The 17,343-nt window shown below is 46.6% G+C and overlaps 1 protein-coding gene across 4 annotated transcripts in view; it reads left to right on the top strand.

The window, feature by feature from the left end:
* FNIP2 (folliculin interacting protein 2) overlaps nucleotides 1-17,343 on the top strand; it is a 129,489-nt gene that overhangs the window by 59,584 nt on the left and 52,562 nt on the right. For 2 of the 4 annotated variants that reach the window (XM_055550641.1, XM_055550640.1), the window contains exons 2-8: nucleotides 2,082-2,208; nucleotides 5,804-5,923; nucleotides 8,097-8,197; nucleotides 9,179-9,250; nucleotides 11,596-11,696; nucleotides 11,859-11,948; nucleotides 13,869-13,940. In XM_055550641.1, coding sequence (XP_055406616.1) covers nucleotides 2,082-2,208; nucleotides 5,804-5,923; nucleotides 8,097-8,197; nucleotides 9,179-9,250; nucleotides 11,596-11,696; nucleotides 11,859-11,948; nucleotides 13,869-13,940 — 683 coding nt within the window. The remainder of the gene's footprint in view (nucleotides 1-2,081; nucleotides 2,209-5,803; nucleotides 5,924-8,096; nucleotides 8,198-9,178; nucleotides 9,251-11,595; nucleotides 11,697-11,858; nucleotides 11,949-13,868; nucleotides 13,941-17,343) is intronic. The other 2 variants (XM_055550643.1, XM_055550642.1) reach the window with 1 other exon arrangement.

The following is a 17,343-nucleotide window of genomic DNA, read 5'->3' as shown; positions in this document are numbered from 1 at the left end:
CAAACTCGCCATGTTGTATGAAAACTAGAAGGATCGATGCTGGGCCTGGCTGCGTAGAGCTCAGGTTGTTGAGAAGGTGCAACCAGAACTTGATGCTTTGGGGGCTACAATTTATAACAACAAATCTGCTCCCTGAAAAGCACGTGTTCATTATTACCAGGGCCTGAAAAGAAAAGGACCAGTGATGTGCCGTTTGTGGTTGGGGACTAGACACTGTAGTGATATCCTTAAAACATTGTGACATCAACAGTTCTTCAGGAAATTACCGCTGTTCTGGAGCACTTAGCTGTGTCAGCCTCTGTGTGAAACACTTTCACGTAATCCCTGCTTCAACTTTGTGAGCTTGGTGTTAATACTCTCATGCTGATGGAGAAATGGGATCTCAGAGAGTTTGAATCTGAAACCTTGTGTGTCTGACTTGGCTCTGCCATCCCATCCCTTGGGTTTACAGTGTACTCTGCCTGTCCATCAGTCCTCTAATTCTCCATCTGTACCCCACCCTCTTACGTCAGTACTGTCAGCAGCTGGCACCCCGCTGGCCTCCGTCCACACTGAACCGTGTCGGTTCTGCCTCTGGATGTACCTGCCGCCAGCATCTGTCCCCCCTTCCCCCTGCCTCAGTTGCCATCACACTAGCCTTCATTTGAAGGCCCTGAACTCTTAGAATAAATTCTACTTGGCCTTCCTGCTTCTAGTTTTGCTCTGCCCTAGCCCGGCTTCCCCTCTAGGCGTGGACCAACTTCTCGAAAGTGTAGACTAAGTTTATGGACCTGTTGGCCTTGGCCACTCGCTGTCCTCGGAGATGGGCTGGCCTGCTGTCTCCCACCTGCCTCTCCAGCTCTGTCTTCCTTAAATCCTAGGGACTTCCCTGCCCTCCCCCACTGCTTAAACCTGAAAATATGAGTCTTATTACATCCTTTTCTTTCTTGCACTTGGACAATCTGTAGTTACACATTTATAGATGACGACTCGCCCAGTATTCCTCACTGAACCATGTCCACCCTGAGGGCAGCGATCAAGCCTGCTTAGTTAACCAGCTGCTCAACCTCTAGCTTGGAGCACAGTGACCACAGGTGCCCAGATCTGTGTTGAACAAATGGATTAACAGACTTGTAACTGAAGAGCCCAAAGCAGTGCAGCCCTTTCTTAGTCTTCGCGTCCTGATTTCACTTGTGGCTGAAGAACGAACCTGTGTTTGGAGCCGTTTTGTCTCGGTGGCTTTTGGTTTGCTTAGGAAAAAACACGCTCCCTTTATGGCTGATTGTCATTGTCAGCAGTTCAGCTTCTGTGCAGTGATGCACTTGGTTTTCCAAACTTCCATGTCAGAACCAGCCATAGTAGAAGAAAAGAATAAGTTCCAGGCGATGTTTTTCCTCTCTGACTGGCCTGAGACTGGGTGGCTAGGGGAGGAGGAACGAGGGCTCTCTTGACTGCTTCCAGATTCCCGTCCGATGGTGCAGAGGTGGGAACACTCCGGGCCCTCCAACCTCAGCCGTGCCGCCCCCCGGAACCCAGGCATCCGGGTCAGCTGTCTCCACACACCTGTGCCACTCCTGCCTGCCGTCTTTGAGCAGAGTTTGCTTTTTAAAATTTTTTATTTATTTTTGATCATGCTGGATGTAGGTGCGGTGCACAGGTCTCTTGTTGCAGTGGCTTCTTGTTCCAGCGCATGGGCTCTAGGGCGTTCGGGCTTCTGGAGTTGCAGCACCGAGGCTCAGCAGTTGTGGCACATGGGCTTAGTTGCTCTTAAGGCATGTGGAATCTCCCCGGACTAGAGATCAAACCTGTGTCTCCTGCACTGGCAGGCAGATTCTTATCCATTGGACCACCAGGGAAGTCCCCAGAGTTGCTTTGGAAGGAGAATTTTTCTCTCCAGTGATCTATTGTCTCAGCAGCGCTCCCAGCCTTGATCACGGGCACTGGCTGTCAGTCTGCAGCCAGGGCTGTGTGCCCCCATCTGCGAGATCTCGCATGCTGCTGTCTTCCATGTGCGCGTGCATGCCAGCTGGGAGACTCGTCTTCCTGTGACCAGCCTGAGTGTTGCCGCTAACATTACTCCTTTCTCTCTTGTTAATCCACAGTTGGTCATGTTCAGAGCTGGACCTGAACGAGATTCGCCTGATCGTTTACCAGGACTGTGAAAGGAGAGGCAGACAAGTCTTGTTTGATTCTAAAGCTGTTCACAAAATGGAGGAGGTGGCAGCTCAGGTAGGAAATGTGGATTTGCTTTCCTCTTTTGCATCTGTGCTTTAACCATCTCTCTGGTCAGTGCAGCATCTGCTGTCTGGGCTGTCATACAACCTCATTGGTGATTCAGAGGAAACAGGGGCAGAGGTTCCTTGACTACCCCAGTTGAGTACTTATTAATACACACAGGTAAGACTGTTAGCTAGTCATCATGCAGATGCTCAGCAGCTACTATAGATGTTACCAGAAGTGAATTTGCTAGTGAGTCACAATCCAATAGGTTTTTGATGCCAAATATGTGCTGTATAATGAGAAAACTAAGAACTCTAAAATTCATGAAGCATTTGCCTGAAGAGAAGGTCTGGTATTTACCATAGATAGTGAGAGGTGTTACATAGCACTGGGGTAAACAGAAGTGGAGAGCTTTCCTCGCCACAGGGTTGCAGGGTACTAGCAAAAGGGCCTATGTCTCAAGCCTCCTTGACCAAGGAAGTTTATTTATTTTCTTTTTTTAGTGGAGGGCAGAGTGGTGAATGTGGTGATGGAGGTGACAATGGTGATGGTGGTGGTGATGGTGGAGATGGTGATGATAGAGATGATGATGGTGGAGATGGTGATAGTGGTGGTGGTGGTGATGGTGAAGATGTGGTAATGATGGAGTGATGGTGGTGGAGATGGTGCTGGTGGTGGTGATAGTGGAGATGATGACGATAGTGATGATGATGGTGGTGGTGATGGTGGAAATGGTGATGATGGTGGTGGTGCTGGAGGTGATGGTCATTGTGCTGGTGGTGGTGATGGTGGAGGTGATGATGATAGTGATGATGATGGTGGTGGTGCTGGTGGTGGTGATCGTGATGGTGGTGGCGCTGGAGGTGCTGGTGGTGGTGATGGTGGAAATGGTGACGATGGTGGTGGTGCTGAAGGTGGTGGTCATTGTGCTGGTGGTGGTGATGGTGGAGGTGATGATGATAGTGATGATGGTGGTGGTGGTGCTGGAGGTGATGGTGGTGGAGATGGTGCTGGTGGTGGTGATGGTGGAGGTGATGATAGTGATGGTGGTGGTGGTGCTGGAGGTGATGGTGGTGGAGATGGTGATGGTGGTGGTGATCATGATGGTGGTGGTGGTGCTGGTGGTGGTGCTGGTGAAGATGTGGTAGTGATGGAGTGATGGTGGTGGAGATGGTGATCATGATGGTAGTGGTGGTGGTGCTGGTGGTGCTGGTGGAGATGGTGATGCTGGAGATGGTTGTCCTGGTGGAGATGGTGGTGGTAATATGATGGTGGGGTTGGTCATGCTGATGGTGGTGGTAGTGGTGATGGTGATGAGGATGTAGATGGTGGTTGTGGGGGACATGGTGCTGGTAATGATGATGGTGAGGTTGGTGGTAATGGTGGAGGTGGTGATGGTGGGGGGGATGAGGCATGGGGCATCTGGGGGTGGTAAAAATGAGGACAGAGTGGCCCTTGATCCCTTGGAACCAGAATGGGAAAGGTAGAGCAACATGTCTGGTGGGAGCAGAGTCTGGTCCTCCCTGTGAGGCTTCAGGATGGCTGTCCAGAGTGCTTCTGACTGGTTGCCTTTCAGCAGTTACTCAGGTGTCTACAAATTAAACCCTTTTCTGTTCCTTCTGTTCATGTTCAGTAACCTGCCACCTGTATTGACTGAATCCTGGCTCTTTAGAGAATGTGCAGCTAAGTAACTGAATAGTTTATGTCACAGTCCACGTCTCTTCAGGGCTGAGATCTCTTCCTGCTTCTGATAAGGTCATTTCTACAGGAAGGAAGTGTTTGGTTAAAGGCAGTTTAGCTGGGCAGATCCCATGGTGCTCTCACGTGGAAGTCGGCCAGGTAGCTAATCATTACAGTAGTTGTCAGGCTTGTTAGGTAAGCGGGGGACTGGGGGATGAGAAGTCTCTCAGATGATTCCCTGAGGCTTTCATGGTAGATTCGTATCTAAGTTCAGGTGAGCTGGTACTTGGCCCTTTGTTTGGTGAACAGCAGGCGGTTTCCCCCTGATTTCCCACATCATTTCCTATTTCCCTGAAGGCATTGCACAGATGGTATATTTGCACATCCACATTCTGTCACCTGGGCTCTTGATGGTGGTAACAGGTAGAGGGAAAAAATTCTCACTGGTTGGAAAAAGGAACCAGAATCATGACTGTAGGGGCAGTGATGACCCTGGGGTGTGCAATAGAAGTGTCCCGGAAAGTGCTCGCTTATTAATAATTACAGAGGCAGCAGGGCCCGGGTAGGCTTGGAAACTGAGCCTACCGAACAAGTGCAGTCTGGGCTCTGCTCACTGGACTGGGTGCTGTCACCACCCGCGGATGGCTTGGCCAGAGGGCCTGGTGGTGTGGGACAGGTGTGGGTCGTGTGTCGCTGCAGGGCTGTGTTCCTGGCTTCAGCGGCATGAAGCAGCGGGCAGACCCGCAGAGACCACTGAGGGTGTGCATTTGCTCAGGGATGACTCCACATCCTGGGCCTCCATCCCTGCCCGTGACCACTGGGGACACATGCTTCCTGTTCCCCTTCCGCCCCTCCCCATCTTCAGCCTGCACCCCCCCCCCCCACAACAGGCACCAAGCGTCAGCAGTTGGCAGCAGGCACATGACTGCAGGCATTTGCATTCGACCACCAGTGTGACTGTCACATTGCAGATTAGATAAGCTGCAGTTGCATTCATGGTTGTCCAAGCAAAGCTGCACACAAAAAGCAAATAAGACTGAGGATAGAAACCGCGCATCACAGAGGGGACAGGCTGCGTCTGCTGGCGGGGAGTGTGTCTTGGCATAGGAGGATGGGAAACATTAGGACAGGTGTATCTTTATTCCTCTGTGTCACTATCACAGAAAGCAGCCCTGGACTCCATGTAGGAAATGTGTGTAGCTTGTGCCCCGCGAGCCCTGACCTCTGGAGGCCATGTTGCATCACGTGTTGGGTGATCATAGGGGCCTCTGTTCAGTGCTCTGTCTTCATCTTTCACAAGCCCGACCGCGTGACTTTCTCTGAAGCAGTGCAGAAGGGTGTGTCATGAAAGCACATGCCCGGACTTTCCAAATGAATCCTTCTGCCTTCCTAATTCCTTTTGCCTGGTGAATATTTAAATTTGAATCAAGGGCTGTATCCTCATCAGTATTCTAATCTATGACTCTACAAAGTACTCCAAAATCCTCTAATAATCAAAACAGAGGTCAGGTCTCATCGATGATTTTCAAGTATAAATTGAAACTTCAATAACAGCTGCATTATTTAAAGAGAATATTCTTGGGAAACCCCCTGGTGATCCAGTGGTTAAGACTCAGCACTTTCATGGCCAGGGCCCGGATTCAGTCTTTGGTTGGGGAACTCAGATCCCTGAAGCTGCACCATACCTCCAAAAAAAAAATATGATAATAATAAAACAAAGAATGGATTTTTAAAAATAATTTTATTTATTATATTTTTGGCTGTGCTGGATTCGATGCTATGCAGGCTTTTCTCTAGTTGCGACAAGTAGGGGCTACTCTTTGGTTGCAGAGTGGTTTAAGGAAGGGCTCCCCAGCGAGCGTGTGTGGGGAGCCTGGTACACTTGGTGCTGGTGTGTTCACCCTGCCTCTCCCTCTTCACTCAGAGAACGGAGGACCTCCCTGCAAAAGCGCCAGCCAAAAGCTGCTCAGGAGGCGGCCCTGCTGCTCATGGCCCTTCAGGGGGATCTTTGCCACATGCCAAGGAGCAGCTTCCCAAGTACCAGGTAAAGCTGCCCCTGTGAACGCAATAGCCCTAGGGCTGAAGTCACTTACTGTCATTTCCCCATGGGGATCATGGTGCTGGAGGCGCCCGCTCCTGCAATAGGAGACTGCAGATCCAAAAATGTGTCTCAGGTATTTTAGGTCAGTGCTTTGGCTTTTATCTCTCCATAAAAACTAGAGAAAAGTGGAGCGGTGGGGATCCAGTGTAACACAGACCAAACGAAGAAGGAATATTACAAAGGAGGCGATCCCTCTTGCTTGCTCGGTTGTCAGAACTGGCTAATGCATGTATTTTCCAGTTTTGTCAAAAGAGTTCTGAGGAGTCTCAGGATGTGGGCAGACATCCTGAGAAAATAGCTCTTGCCAGTAGAAGGAAGAAAGCTTCTTATAGGAGCAGATGGAAAGGCAAGACCTAAGTTGAGTGTGAAGAATAGAGGACTGGTAGTATTTTTATGTTGTCTGTGTGTGTGTGTGTGTGTGTGTGTGTGTGTATTTAAGCAGAGGATAAGGGTTATTGCAGAATATTGGCCAACCAGGCATAAGGGAAGTTGTTTCATAAATATGACTTGCAGAAGGGTACTACTTGTGGAGGATATATCGGTTTTTATTTTTATTTTTCTAGTCATGTGAGTTTTTCTACCATGTTGCTAGAACAGCAAACCCAGGGAAGGTACCAGCAACCACAAGCGTATAGAATGTTGTTCTCTTCACGGCCAGGATGGTTGCATGCGTCCACCCATATTTGACAGAATCCCAGGTCTCAGAGCAGTGTGGTTACAACGGCGCAGAGTGAATTAGCAGTGAGTTGAGAATCACAATTCGTACGTGGACCTTGAGCTTCAAGAGAAAGCAGATTAAGAAATGGTGGTGGGTCGAAGTTATTAATGAAGAACGTGAAAGCCTGTCAGTTCTGTCTGCATGTAATAAGAAGGGAGCCTATTAAATTAGATGGATTGATTTCTGTTTCTCTTTCCTTCTCTGCAAATATGTGTAAGTAGGTATATGTATGTGTCCTTCTGTGTGTGAATATATATGTGTATGTGTGTGGATTTTGAGTTAAAAAAAGGGAGCATTAAGGGTGATGCCACGTTTTTGCTTGAGTAGAAAGCAAAGCAGCCAAGATCTGGCTGGTGGCCTGAGTCACGGGAGGCGGTGGTTTGGTTTTGGTCAGGCCACGTGGGTGCTTCTGGTTTGGTTGACACTCAAATCCATCTTCCCTATCGTGTGTCACCAGCATTTACAGTCGGAGCTAAGCATCCTCTATTCAAATGCACCCACTCACGTACCATCATATTTCACAATATACAGATTTTGTGCCATGTGAGTGAAGGCATTTGGCTGCTGGCTTCCAGAGCCCCAGGCAAGTCAGGGTCCAGAGATGAAGGTGTGGGGGTTCCCACATGTCGGGAAGAACCAGAATCACAGGAGTGGTTGTGGACGTGGGCAGTGATAGGAGGGCCCTCTAAGGAACAGTTCTGTCCAGGGGATGAGTCGGGAAAGCAGAGATTTAAGAAGAAGAGCAATTTGCACATCAGATACTGTGAGACATTTAATAAAGCAAACTGGGAAGTGGCCACTGGATTTCACAGAAGACGAGGCCATCACTAGAGCGGTGTGAATAGTGGGGAGAGGCAGCCCTCTGTGCTGGCAAAAGGGACGTGAAAGAGGTCAGAGGTAAGGGTTCAGATATTTAAAAAATATTTTTGTAAAACTTTAGGGGGATCAGACTGTCTTATCATCCTTTGGACCTCACCTGTCCCAAGGGGCGTTTTGTTCAGCAGTGTTAATTTTGGTTGGATAATCCTGGACTGTTTCTTCCCAGAATGTATTCTTAGTACCAAGAGAGCAATCACCCTGTCTCTTCCATCACCTAATCTTTCTTCTTAGCTTTTGTAAATGGAGATGAGGAAAACCTTTGCTTCTCATAAAAAAGATTAAAAATGAGCTTCAGTAAAATGCTTGGGTCCTGTGTGAGGATATCATGTGTAAAGAAGAAATCATGAACATTAGTGATTATTTGGGGGAAAAAAGTAGGCAGTCACCATTTTTACAGTCACTAAGGTTGTAAAGCTATCAGATGCTGCTTTGAGAAACAGGTCTAATTACCAACAAGCTGAGCGTTATTCTCGGTCACACTGTGCATGACGCTGTGGTGGTTCCTTTCATGTCCGATAGTACACACGGCCCGCCTCTGATGTCAACATGCTCGGGGAGATGATGTTCGGCTCGGTCGCCATGAGCTACCAAGGCTCCACCCTGAAGATTCACTACATACGGTGAGTTCTGGCACCGCCACCACGTGTGAAACATAGCATGGGGATGCTGACTCCTAATTCAAACATGCTTAAAAAAAACTTACATAGTTAAACAATAGACTGTCATCTGATGTTGTTAGCACTTGATATTTTTTATGCATCTTTAACAGTTAAAATAGACTTTTCCTACATAACTCTTACCTTGAATCAGCTTAGCAGAACAAAATCCTAAGCTTTAACTAAGTACTGTAAGTGAAAAATGCATACCAAAGTCTTCTGACTATCTGCCAGGTTAGTAGCAGCAACACTTTCTATCAGAATTATTCAAATATTTTAAGTTTTTCAAAATCTCATAAATTTTCCATTTTCAGATTAAAATTTTAGTCATGACTTTTTTCTTTTACTGAGGTACATATTTTTTTCTTATTTTTTAAAAAATCATTGAATGAATGGCAAGTTTATTTCTGTTTCCAGGGAATGGTGTCTAGAATAAAAACTTCTGCAAAAAAAACAAAATGTGACTCCATTAAAGAATATGTCCGTTGTCTGCATGTCAGAACAGAATTTAGCTTGCTTGAGGCACAAGCTATATGATTTATGAAAGAAAGCTTTTCCCCATTCTGCATGTTTAACCTTCTGTCTGTTCATCCTGTGCCATGTGACAGATGAAAAATGTAACCTGAGAGAAAACAAACTTCTACTTTGAAAGATTCCTGCTAAGTGAAGTTTGTTCATCTGAAATACTTGCTCCCAAGGAAAATGGCCCCCAGAAATGTCTCCATGTCTCTTTTCTAGGGTTTTAACATCCTTGGGATTTTAAAATGATAAAATTAGAAAAAAAAAATCTAGGCACCCCACTGATAGAGTGATTTGAAAAATACATGTCTCATTCTTTGTCAAATAAAATATAGAAATGAATAAAAGCTTCAGAAAAAGTAGAAATAAAAGCAAGCAAACAAAAAAGCATCTCTCCCTGCTCTGTTCTTTTGTCTTTTCCTCCAGTTCTCCTCCGCAGCTGATGGTTAGTAAAGTCTTCTCCGCCAGGATGGGCAGTTTCTGTGGGAGTACAAACAAGTAAGTGTGGGGTGTCCCCCTACCCCAGTGTTCCAAGTGGCTGTTTCTGGGGTGTCCCCCACCCCCCACTGTTGTTCCAAGTGGCTGTTTCTGGATCGAGTCACTCCTTGTGACTCTTTTTGAGATGTGAAGCAGGACGAGTCCCCATTAACACAGGGTTTTCAAGGTGGCCGTTGTCCAGTACACAGTATGAAAAGGCCCTGGACCTTAACAGTTGGCCATGAAGACAGATCTGTCTATACATACATTTGGGGTCTCTACCTGTTACCCTCTGTTCCTACTCACAGACACCAAGTTTTCATTTCCTGCAAAATGAAATGTGAAGGGGAAAAAAGGAGGGGTTGCAGTAATGAGTGGCCAATGTTATTTTATCCCCAATATTATTTTATCTTCAGGTCTTATCAGGACTTTTCCCTGGTGGTCCAGTAGTTAAGATTTTGCCTTCCAATGCAGGGCATGCAATCCCTGGTCAGGGAGCTGGGACCCCGCATGCCTCATAGCCAAAAAACCAAAAATGTTGTACAAAAGCAGTGTTGTAACAAATTCAGTAAAGACTTTAAAAATGGCCTACATTTAAAAAAAAAATCTTAAAGCCTTGTCTGTTAAAGAAATGAGGCACAGGGTGAGTTTGCCAGGCTGAGAGGCCCCTGAATGGCAGGAGAGGTTGTCTGTGCTCACTGTCTCAGCCATCTGTGCCACCTCTGCGGTTGGTGGGGACTCAGGTCAGGCAGTGTTTTGATTTTTGCTCCTGAGTTCCTCTGCCAACTCTTAATTTTGCTCTTTTATGTAGACTAAGAATATTTCAGTGTCTAACTTAACTCTTACCTTGGCACATTTGTTCATGTATTTTGAATTTTCCAAGCAGAAATATCTTATATAATTCTTTTTTTGAATGAAATAACAAAACATTTGTTATACTTGGGTAAATTTGAAAGAAATGTTTGTTATAAATTAAAGGGGTATTCTTCAGGGTCAGATAAAGGCTGTATTTTTTTACGGTCTTTGGAAATTAAAAGTATGTTCCTCTGCAAATTTGGGTGCCTTTGAGTAAGTCTGCTTACTTTTCAGCCCAGTAAAGAATTTATATTTTTGAGCATTTTAAGACTGGATTGTCAGGACTTAAGCGTAGGAATCAGAGAAGGCAATGGCACCTCACTCCAGTACTCTTGCCTGGAAAATCCCATGGACAGAGGAGCCTGGTAGGCTGCAGTCCATGGGATCACTAAGAGTTGGACACGACTGAGTGACTTCACTTTCACTTTTCACTTTCATGCATTGGAGAAGGAAATGGCAATCCACTCCAGTGTTCTTGCCTGGAGAATCCCAGGGACAGGGGAACCTGGTGGGCTGCCGTCTGTGGGGTTGCAGAGTTGGACACGACTGAAGTGACTTAGCAGCAGTAGGAGCAAGCATAGAAATTAATGTTTCTTTTTTGGTGAGATATTCTTTTTCAGATCTTTGCTACTACCTGAGCATTTATTATACTAACTCCCTCTAGTAAAATATTGAGCTCAGATTTAAGTAAAAATGATTTTTGCCTCATTATGCTATATTATCCTCAAAATCTTTTTTATTTCACTTCTTAGTAAATACAATAAATTATTAAAATCTGCTTCTCTCACACGTATGTTGTTGTGTTAGTCACTCAGTCATATCTGAGTCTTTGTGATCTCAAAGATTGTAGCCCATTAGGCTCATCTGTCCATAGAATTCTCCAGGCAGGAATACTGGAGTGGGTTGCCATTCCCTTCTCCAGGGTATCTTCCCAACCCAGGGATAGAACCTGGGTCTTCTTCATTGCAGACAGATTCTTTACCATCTGAGCCACCAGGGAAGCCCTCTCACATGTTTATTTATGAGTAATTCTAACTTTTTAGAAGTTGTGGAATCAGACTCCTATAAAAATCATAATTTCCGTTATATGGTCCTCCTGAAAAAGGTTGCCAAATTTCTCATGGATGTTAACTAAGAGTTAAAATGAATTTCATTTTGAAGGTTTATGTAAAATTACCCTTGAAATAAGTAGCATTAGCCTTGGTCTTAGTCACCAAAACAAGATTTTAGAGTTTCTTATTCCCCCTTATATAATGTGAAATTGTATATTTGGATTGTAAATGTTTGGAATGTGTCATATAGTTTTATAGGTTGAACTACCTCCCAGAACCTTTCTTGTCTTCTAACAAATTCCCCTGAAGATTAATTCCCTCCAGTAGATGCGAGACTTTATTAATTTATAAAGAAAAATCTGACCAACTGGTGGATTGTCTTGTACCTGAGAGTCTGTTAGCAAACAGCTGTATTCATCTCTTGATGTTTCTCTCCCTTCCATCCCCTTCTGGACTTAGCTTGCAAGACAGCTTCGAATACATCAACCAAGATCCTAACCTGGGGAAACTGAACACAAATCAGAATAACCTGGGTCCCTGTCGGGCCGGAAGTAACCTAGGTAAACTCCGCTGCGTAGATGGGTCTTGCTTTCTGGGCGCCCCCCGCTGCGGGTGTGCGTTTTGCTTTCTTTGAGTTTGCAGTGTTGTTTTGTTCTGGCAGTATCTTTAATCTGTGTTTATTCTGTGTGTGCCTTGTCCGCCCCGTGTCGTCTCCGCCGCAGGTGCGCTGCAGGGATGCGGCGGCAAGCTGCCCCCAGGGGCGGCCGAGGGAGGACCTCTCCGGCTCAGCCGCAGCGCCTCTTTCTTTGCAGGTTTGTGTGGAATGCTGCGCACGGTGTGACCCGCACACACTAATAAATCCTGGGCAGGTTCTTGGAAACAAATCCTGTTTGGCACCTCTCTAGAAATCCAGGGGGCTCTTGAGATAATTAGTTCCAAATGCTGCCAAGTTCCCCATGTTCTTAAACTTCCACCCGTGAACCCCTATTGTAAAAGTCTCTGTAATACCCCAGTGTAAGCTGATTTTGATCCAAAATGAGCCCTTCGTATTTCTAAGAGGATAATATCTTCTGATCTTCCTCGGCCTCTTCTGCTGCTGTGAACTGTCTCTCTTTACTGTGGCATCTTTAGTCCATTTTTCACCTGCATCCTTAGCTGCACAGTCTCTTCAAAAGTCACTCTAACAACAGCATGGAAGACCAACCTCACTCATTTTCTCTCTGTCTCTGTGGCAAGAGAGAGAGCTCAAATGCATTTTCCAGCTTCTTTACAGGTGTAATTGTCTGCGTCTCTCTGGGTAGGTACACTCTGAGCAGAGCCTGGTCTTCTAGCTGAGGCTGTCTGCTATCTGCTGTAGGCTGGCATGATTAACAAGTGTGGAAGTCTTCACTGCTAACTTTAAAGGTTGTGTTTATGGCAAATGATATGCTTCATTCCATTTTTCTTTGTAGCCTAAAATATGCTAGGCCCCCTAGTTAATTGACAGACACTCTCCTACCTACTTCAAAATGAGGATAACATGTTTGTTTATACACTCTCCTTAAAATTGCAAAAATAAACATGCTTCACAAAATAGCTGGCAAATATAACACTCAGGCAGGGCAGCCTTGTGCACTATAAAGCTAACTGTAGCCACGTGTCAGCTACCTTCTAGCTCAATGAGGAAATAGTTAAGACTGATCTGAAGCTTTCCTAGAAGTCTGTAATCCTTTATAGAGTGTTTCTTTTTTTGTTAGTTTTTTGGAGTTGTGTTGTCTTACAGTGTAGTGCTAGTTTCTACTGTACAGCAGGGTGAAGCAGCTTTACGTACACAGGTATCACCGCTTTTCTGGATTGCCTTCCCATTTAGGTCACCACAGAGCACTGAGTAGAGTTCCTTGTGTATACAGTAGGTTCTCATTAGTTATCTATTTTACTACTGATGCTATGTATAAAATAGAGTGTTTTCTAAGCAAGTCTACAATAATTCTGAATCTAGGTATATATGGAAAAGACGTGGAGAAAAAATCGTTGAAAATAAATACGTGTTTTCTATCTACCAAGAGGATGGGTTATAAAACAGAAACATTTTTCAAATTTATGAAATGGTTTTCACATAGTTCTCTAGGTGGCCTATAGTTGTTACTAAAACTGATTATAAAGCATTTTGAAATTTCTTAATATTTTGAAATACATTCTAATATATTGAAAATACTTAAATACTATTTAAAATCTACTAATGAGGAAAATGCCTCAAAGTATCCACTGCAGGATGCAGTTCATTGTATCAAGTGCCCACATAGTTTATGATTCAGTTAGAGGTGAGTATGGGAAAAGTGTCTGTGCTGCCGTAGGACAGGCACCTGATCCTGCCTCCCCTACCCGCCCTGCTCCTCTCCCCATTTTCTCCCCCACACTCTCCTCCTCCCCTCTCTTTTCCGCCCCTCTCCTTCCCTCCACCTCCCCCTCTTTTCTCCTGCTCCCCCCGCCCCCCACCTCCTCTCTGCTCTTCCCCCCTCTTCCTCATCCCACCCCTTCCTCACCCTTTCTCCTACTGCCCTCCTCCCCCCTACTCTCACCTCCCCCCCCTCCTCACCCCTCTCCTCTTCCTCCCCCATCTCTGTCTTTGCTGCACTGAATTCTGCTTTCTCGTTCCTCTCTACGTACACTTACGCTGGTCCTCACTAGCCATCATAAAAATGAGCGCAGTTGATTTGAACAGTCCGCTGACCAGGTTTCCTTGCCTCCCACAGCACACAGCACCCCGGTTGATATGCCGAGCAGAGGACAGAACGAAGACAGGGACAGCGGCATCGCCCGGTCAGGTACGTGCATGTCTCCTCTTGTTTGGCATTGCCCGTGGGGTGAGCACTCTGAGCTCTGGGCCTTCAGGGGTAGTGTCCAGGCATGATGTGCACCAGGATGAGCCCTGGCAGTGAACGTGCACTGAGAAGTGTCCCTCTAAAAAGAGAGACGCCTCCTTGAGCCAGTGGTCCTTGCTTGCTGAGTGCTGAGGGTCAGATCAGGGGAGGGACAGTGTCCGTGGGTGTCACTCTGACCATGACCGTGGCAGGGCTGCCTGCTGACCCGTTCACTCCTTCTGTCCTAGAGACATACTGCTCTAGATTTTATCTTCTGTGCCTTTTCTTATGATGTCAGGCTGTTACTGACCAGAGTGTTTGGCCTCCTTAATCAGTAGAAATTGACAAGAGACCAGACACAAAATTCAAACAAGGCTTTATTGGGCCCCCACTGCAGCAAGGGTAGCGAGAACAAGTAACAGGTGCCCTAGCTTGCTCCCGGCGGAGAAGGCAATGGCACCCCACTCCAGTACTTTTGCCAGGAAAATCCCATGGACGGAGGAGCCTGGTAGGCTGCAGTCCATGGGGTCGCTAGGAGTCAGACATAACTGAGCGACTTCACTTTCACTTTTCACTTTCTTGCATTGGAGAAGGAAATGGCAACCTACTCCAGTGTTCTTGCCTGGAGAATTCCAGGGATGGGGGAGCCTGGTGGGCTGCCGTCTGTGGGGTCGCACAGAGTCCATCCAACACGACTGAAGCAACTTAGCAGCAGCAGCTTGCTTTGGGAGAGGAGAGGGGAGTGAGCTGAGCTGGTTCCTTACACGGGGTGAGCGTAGGAGTGCGTCCAGGGATCAGGCTGGAGGGGTGGCGTAGGTGGTCGGCCCACCCCTAGGTGGTGGTGTGTGCAGAGGGCATGCACAGTACCCTGCTTTTACTCCCAACACTCTGCTTTTGTTCCTGGATCTTCAGAAGTTGCAGTTAGAGTCTTTGGTTTTTTTGTGTCTTTAACTTGCCCCAACTGCACATGCATGCAGTTATTTTTAGCCCCTTCTAGTTTCTTGGTATCTGCTGATACATTTGTCCAGGCCCACACACTACAGCAAAGGGTCCCGGGTGGGAGCCTGTCTCAAAACCTTAAACTTTCTCAAGACTGCTTTTAAGATCTCTTGGTTTCTGCTCTTATACCTGATTCTGCTTTTGACTTTGATTTGTGGTTCAGATCAGAGATAGATTCCTTGCAGTGAAAGAAGGGTGGTGAGTGAATGATGTGGAATTGGAGGGTTCAGGGGTGTGTGGGCTGTGCCCGCTGCAGGCTTGGGGCACCTACTGCAGCCGGTTGGCACTCATTGTGCTGAGCCTGGGCTTGGCTTGCTGCCTTAAGTCATTTCTGTTTCCCTCTAGTCCCTTCCATGTGGTACCTAGCCCTTCACCCCGCTCGGTATATAGCTCTGCTCCCAAGTTAAGTGAAATGGAATTTGTGACAGAGTCCACCTGTTTGGTTAATATATATCACGTGATGAAAAGTACACAACTTTCTGTGTATGATTGGTTTCAGTGAGTTGATTGACTTTGGGTTTCCTGATCCCATCTTAGGTAAACTTGGTCAGAGGTGTAATTGCCATTAGTTGGACCCGTGTTGTTTTCATTTGTAGCAGTTTTTACACAAATGTAAAACCTGGGATACGCCGCTTATGGTGTGGTAAGAGGATCATCTGACTTTGTGTTCCGTGGTGCTTGGGATGATCTCCATCCATACGGGGTGTGGTCAGCATCCACGCTGCAGGAGGGCCTTTGAGTCACACCCATCCATCAGCCACTGGAGGCTGAGAGTGTGCGGTGTGATGGTCTTAGTGTCCCAGAGCCCAGCCCCTGGAGCCTCTCCAGTCAGGCTTGGCTGGGGCTGGCTCTGTCTTGGTCGAGTCTCCAGGCAAAAAGAAGCAGGAACCACAGTAGAAGCAAGGCCATGCTCCAAACCACTTGCTGCCTTAGCAGCTCATAGAATTTGGTGTGTTTGTCTTTATGTGGTGAACACCCAGGTGGCACTAGTGGTAAAGAACCCACCTGCCAGTGCAGGAGATGTCAGCGACACGGGTTCGATCCCTGGATCAGGAAGATTCCCTGGAGGAGGGCATGGCAACCCGCTCTAGTATTCTTGCCTGGAGAACCCCATGGACAGAGAAGTGTGGACAGTCCATAGTGTTGCAAAGAGTCGGACACAAGTGAAGTGACTTAACACGTTTGCGTGCACACCTTTGTGTAGTGAACACTCTTTACCCAAAGATGACTAGTATTTGACCGAGTCCCACTCTGAGCCCTGAGATCACAAGGTTCCCACGTTAACTTTCTCTTCTGTGTCTGTTTCTGCTCCTTCTTATTCCAGAAAAGACTAGAGAGACTGGGGGGAGCTGGTGCCAACAGAAAGTTGGCACCTTAGGTGGAAGTTTGGGTGTTCCTGGGTAGCTTCTCGGTTTATCGTGTGTTTGGTGTGAAGGTTCACGTTGTGCACATCAGAATCCCCATAGGTTTGGTAGTTCTCTGACTCTAAATCACGCCTTAGATGAGTCTTTTTTGGCCTCAGAGAAGCAGGAACGTTGAGAGGCTGAGTGTGCATTGAAGTGAAAGGTCCATAGCAGCCGCATCTGGGTGTTTTCTCGGGAGGAGGAGGCAGATGTGAATCTGGTGCAAATGTGAACTCTGACTTCCCTGGTGGCTCAGCTTGTGAACGAGGCACCTCTCCTTTGAGGCTCCCAGCGTCCTGTTGCAGGGATGGCAGACGTGGGGCTGCATGAGGCCCTGATGGGCCTTCTGCTTCCCTTCCTCCTGGGAGCCACTTCGAAGTCATTGGGTGCTCCTGGGGCAGGTCTCCCTCCACTGAAGCCTCTTGTGCTCCCCAGGCCTCTGCTCCTCGCCACCCATGCTGTGTGGGACCAAGTGCTCATCCTGAAGCAGAGCAGGGACTCCCAGAGTTTGACTTGAATCAGCAAGAGAAGACGTAAAAAATTAATGACATTGTTTATTCTCTTTTTCCTATAATTTGTAACTTCCTGTCTTACTGGTTGAGAGATGGGGAAAATATTTTTTAATAGATTTTTATTTTTTAGAACAGTTGTAGATTTGCAGAGCAGTTGAGATGATAGTAGGGAGCGTCTGTGTACCTTGTGCAAGCGTCCCTGTTAGTAACATCTTGGTTAATAAGATGGCGTGTTTATTAACAATTGTCGTGTCCGCTTGGCTCCACTCTGCTCTGGGAGTTTCTCAGACTTTGTTTTGGTGACCTTGATGGTTTCAAGAACTAGCAGTCAGGTATTGCATAGAATGCCAGTTGTTAGAATTTGTTTGATGTTTCTCACGTGACTATACTGGGGTTCTGGGTTTTAGGAAGAAAGAAAACAGAGGTAAAATGTCATTTTTTTAAAATATTTTT

The sequence above is a fragment of the Bubalus kerabau genome, chromosome 16 (assembly GCF_029407905.1).
Source record: "Bubalus kerabau isolate K-KA32 ecotype Philippines breed swamp buffalo chromosome 16, PCC_UOA_SB_1v2, whole genome shotgun sequence".
Lineage (NCBI taxonomy): Eukaryota > Metazoa > Chordata > Mammalia > Artiodactyla > Bovidae > Bubalus > Bubalus kerabau.
This window is presented reverse-complemented; position numbering and strand designations above follow the sequence as displayed.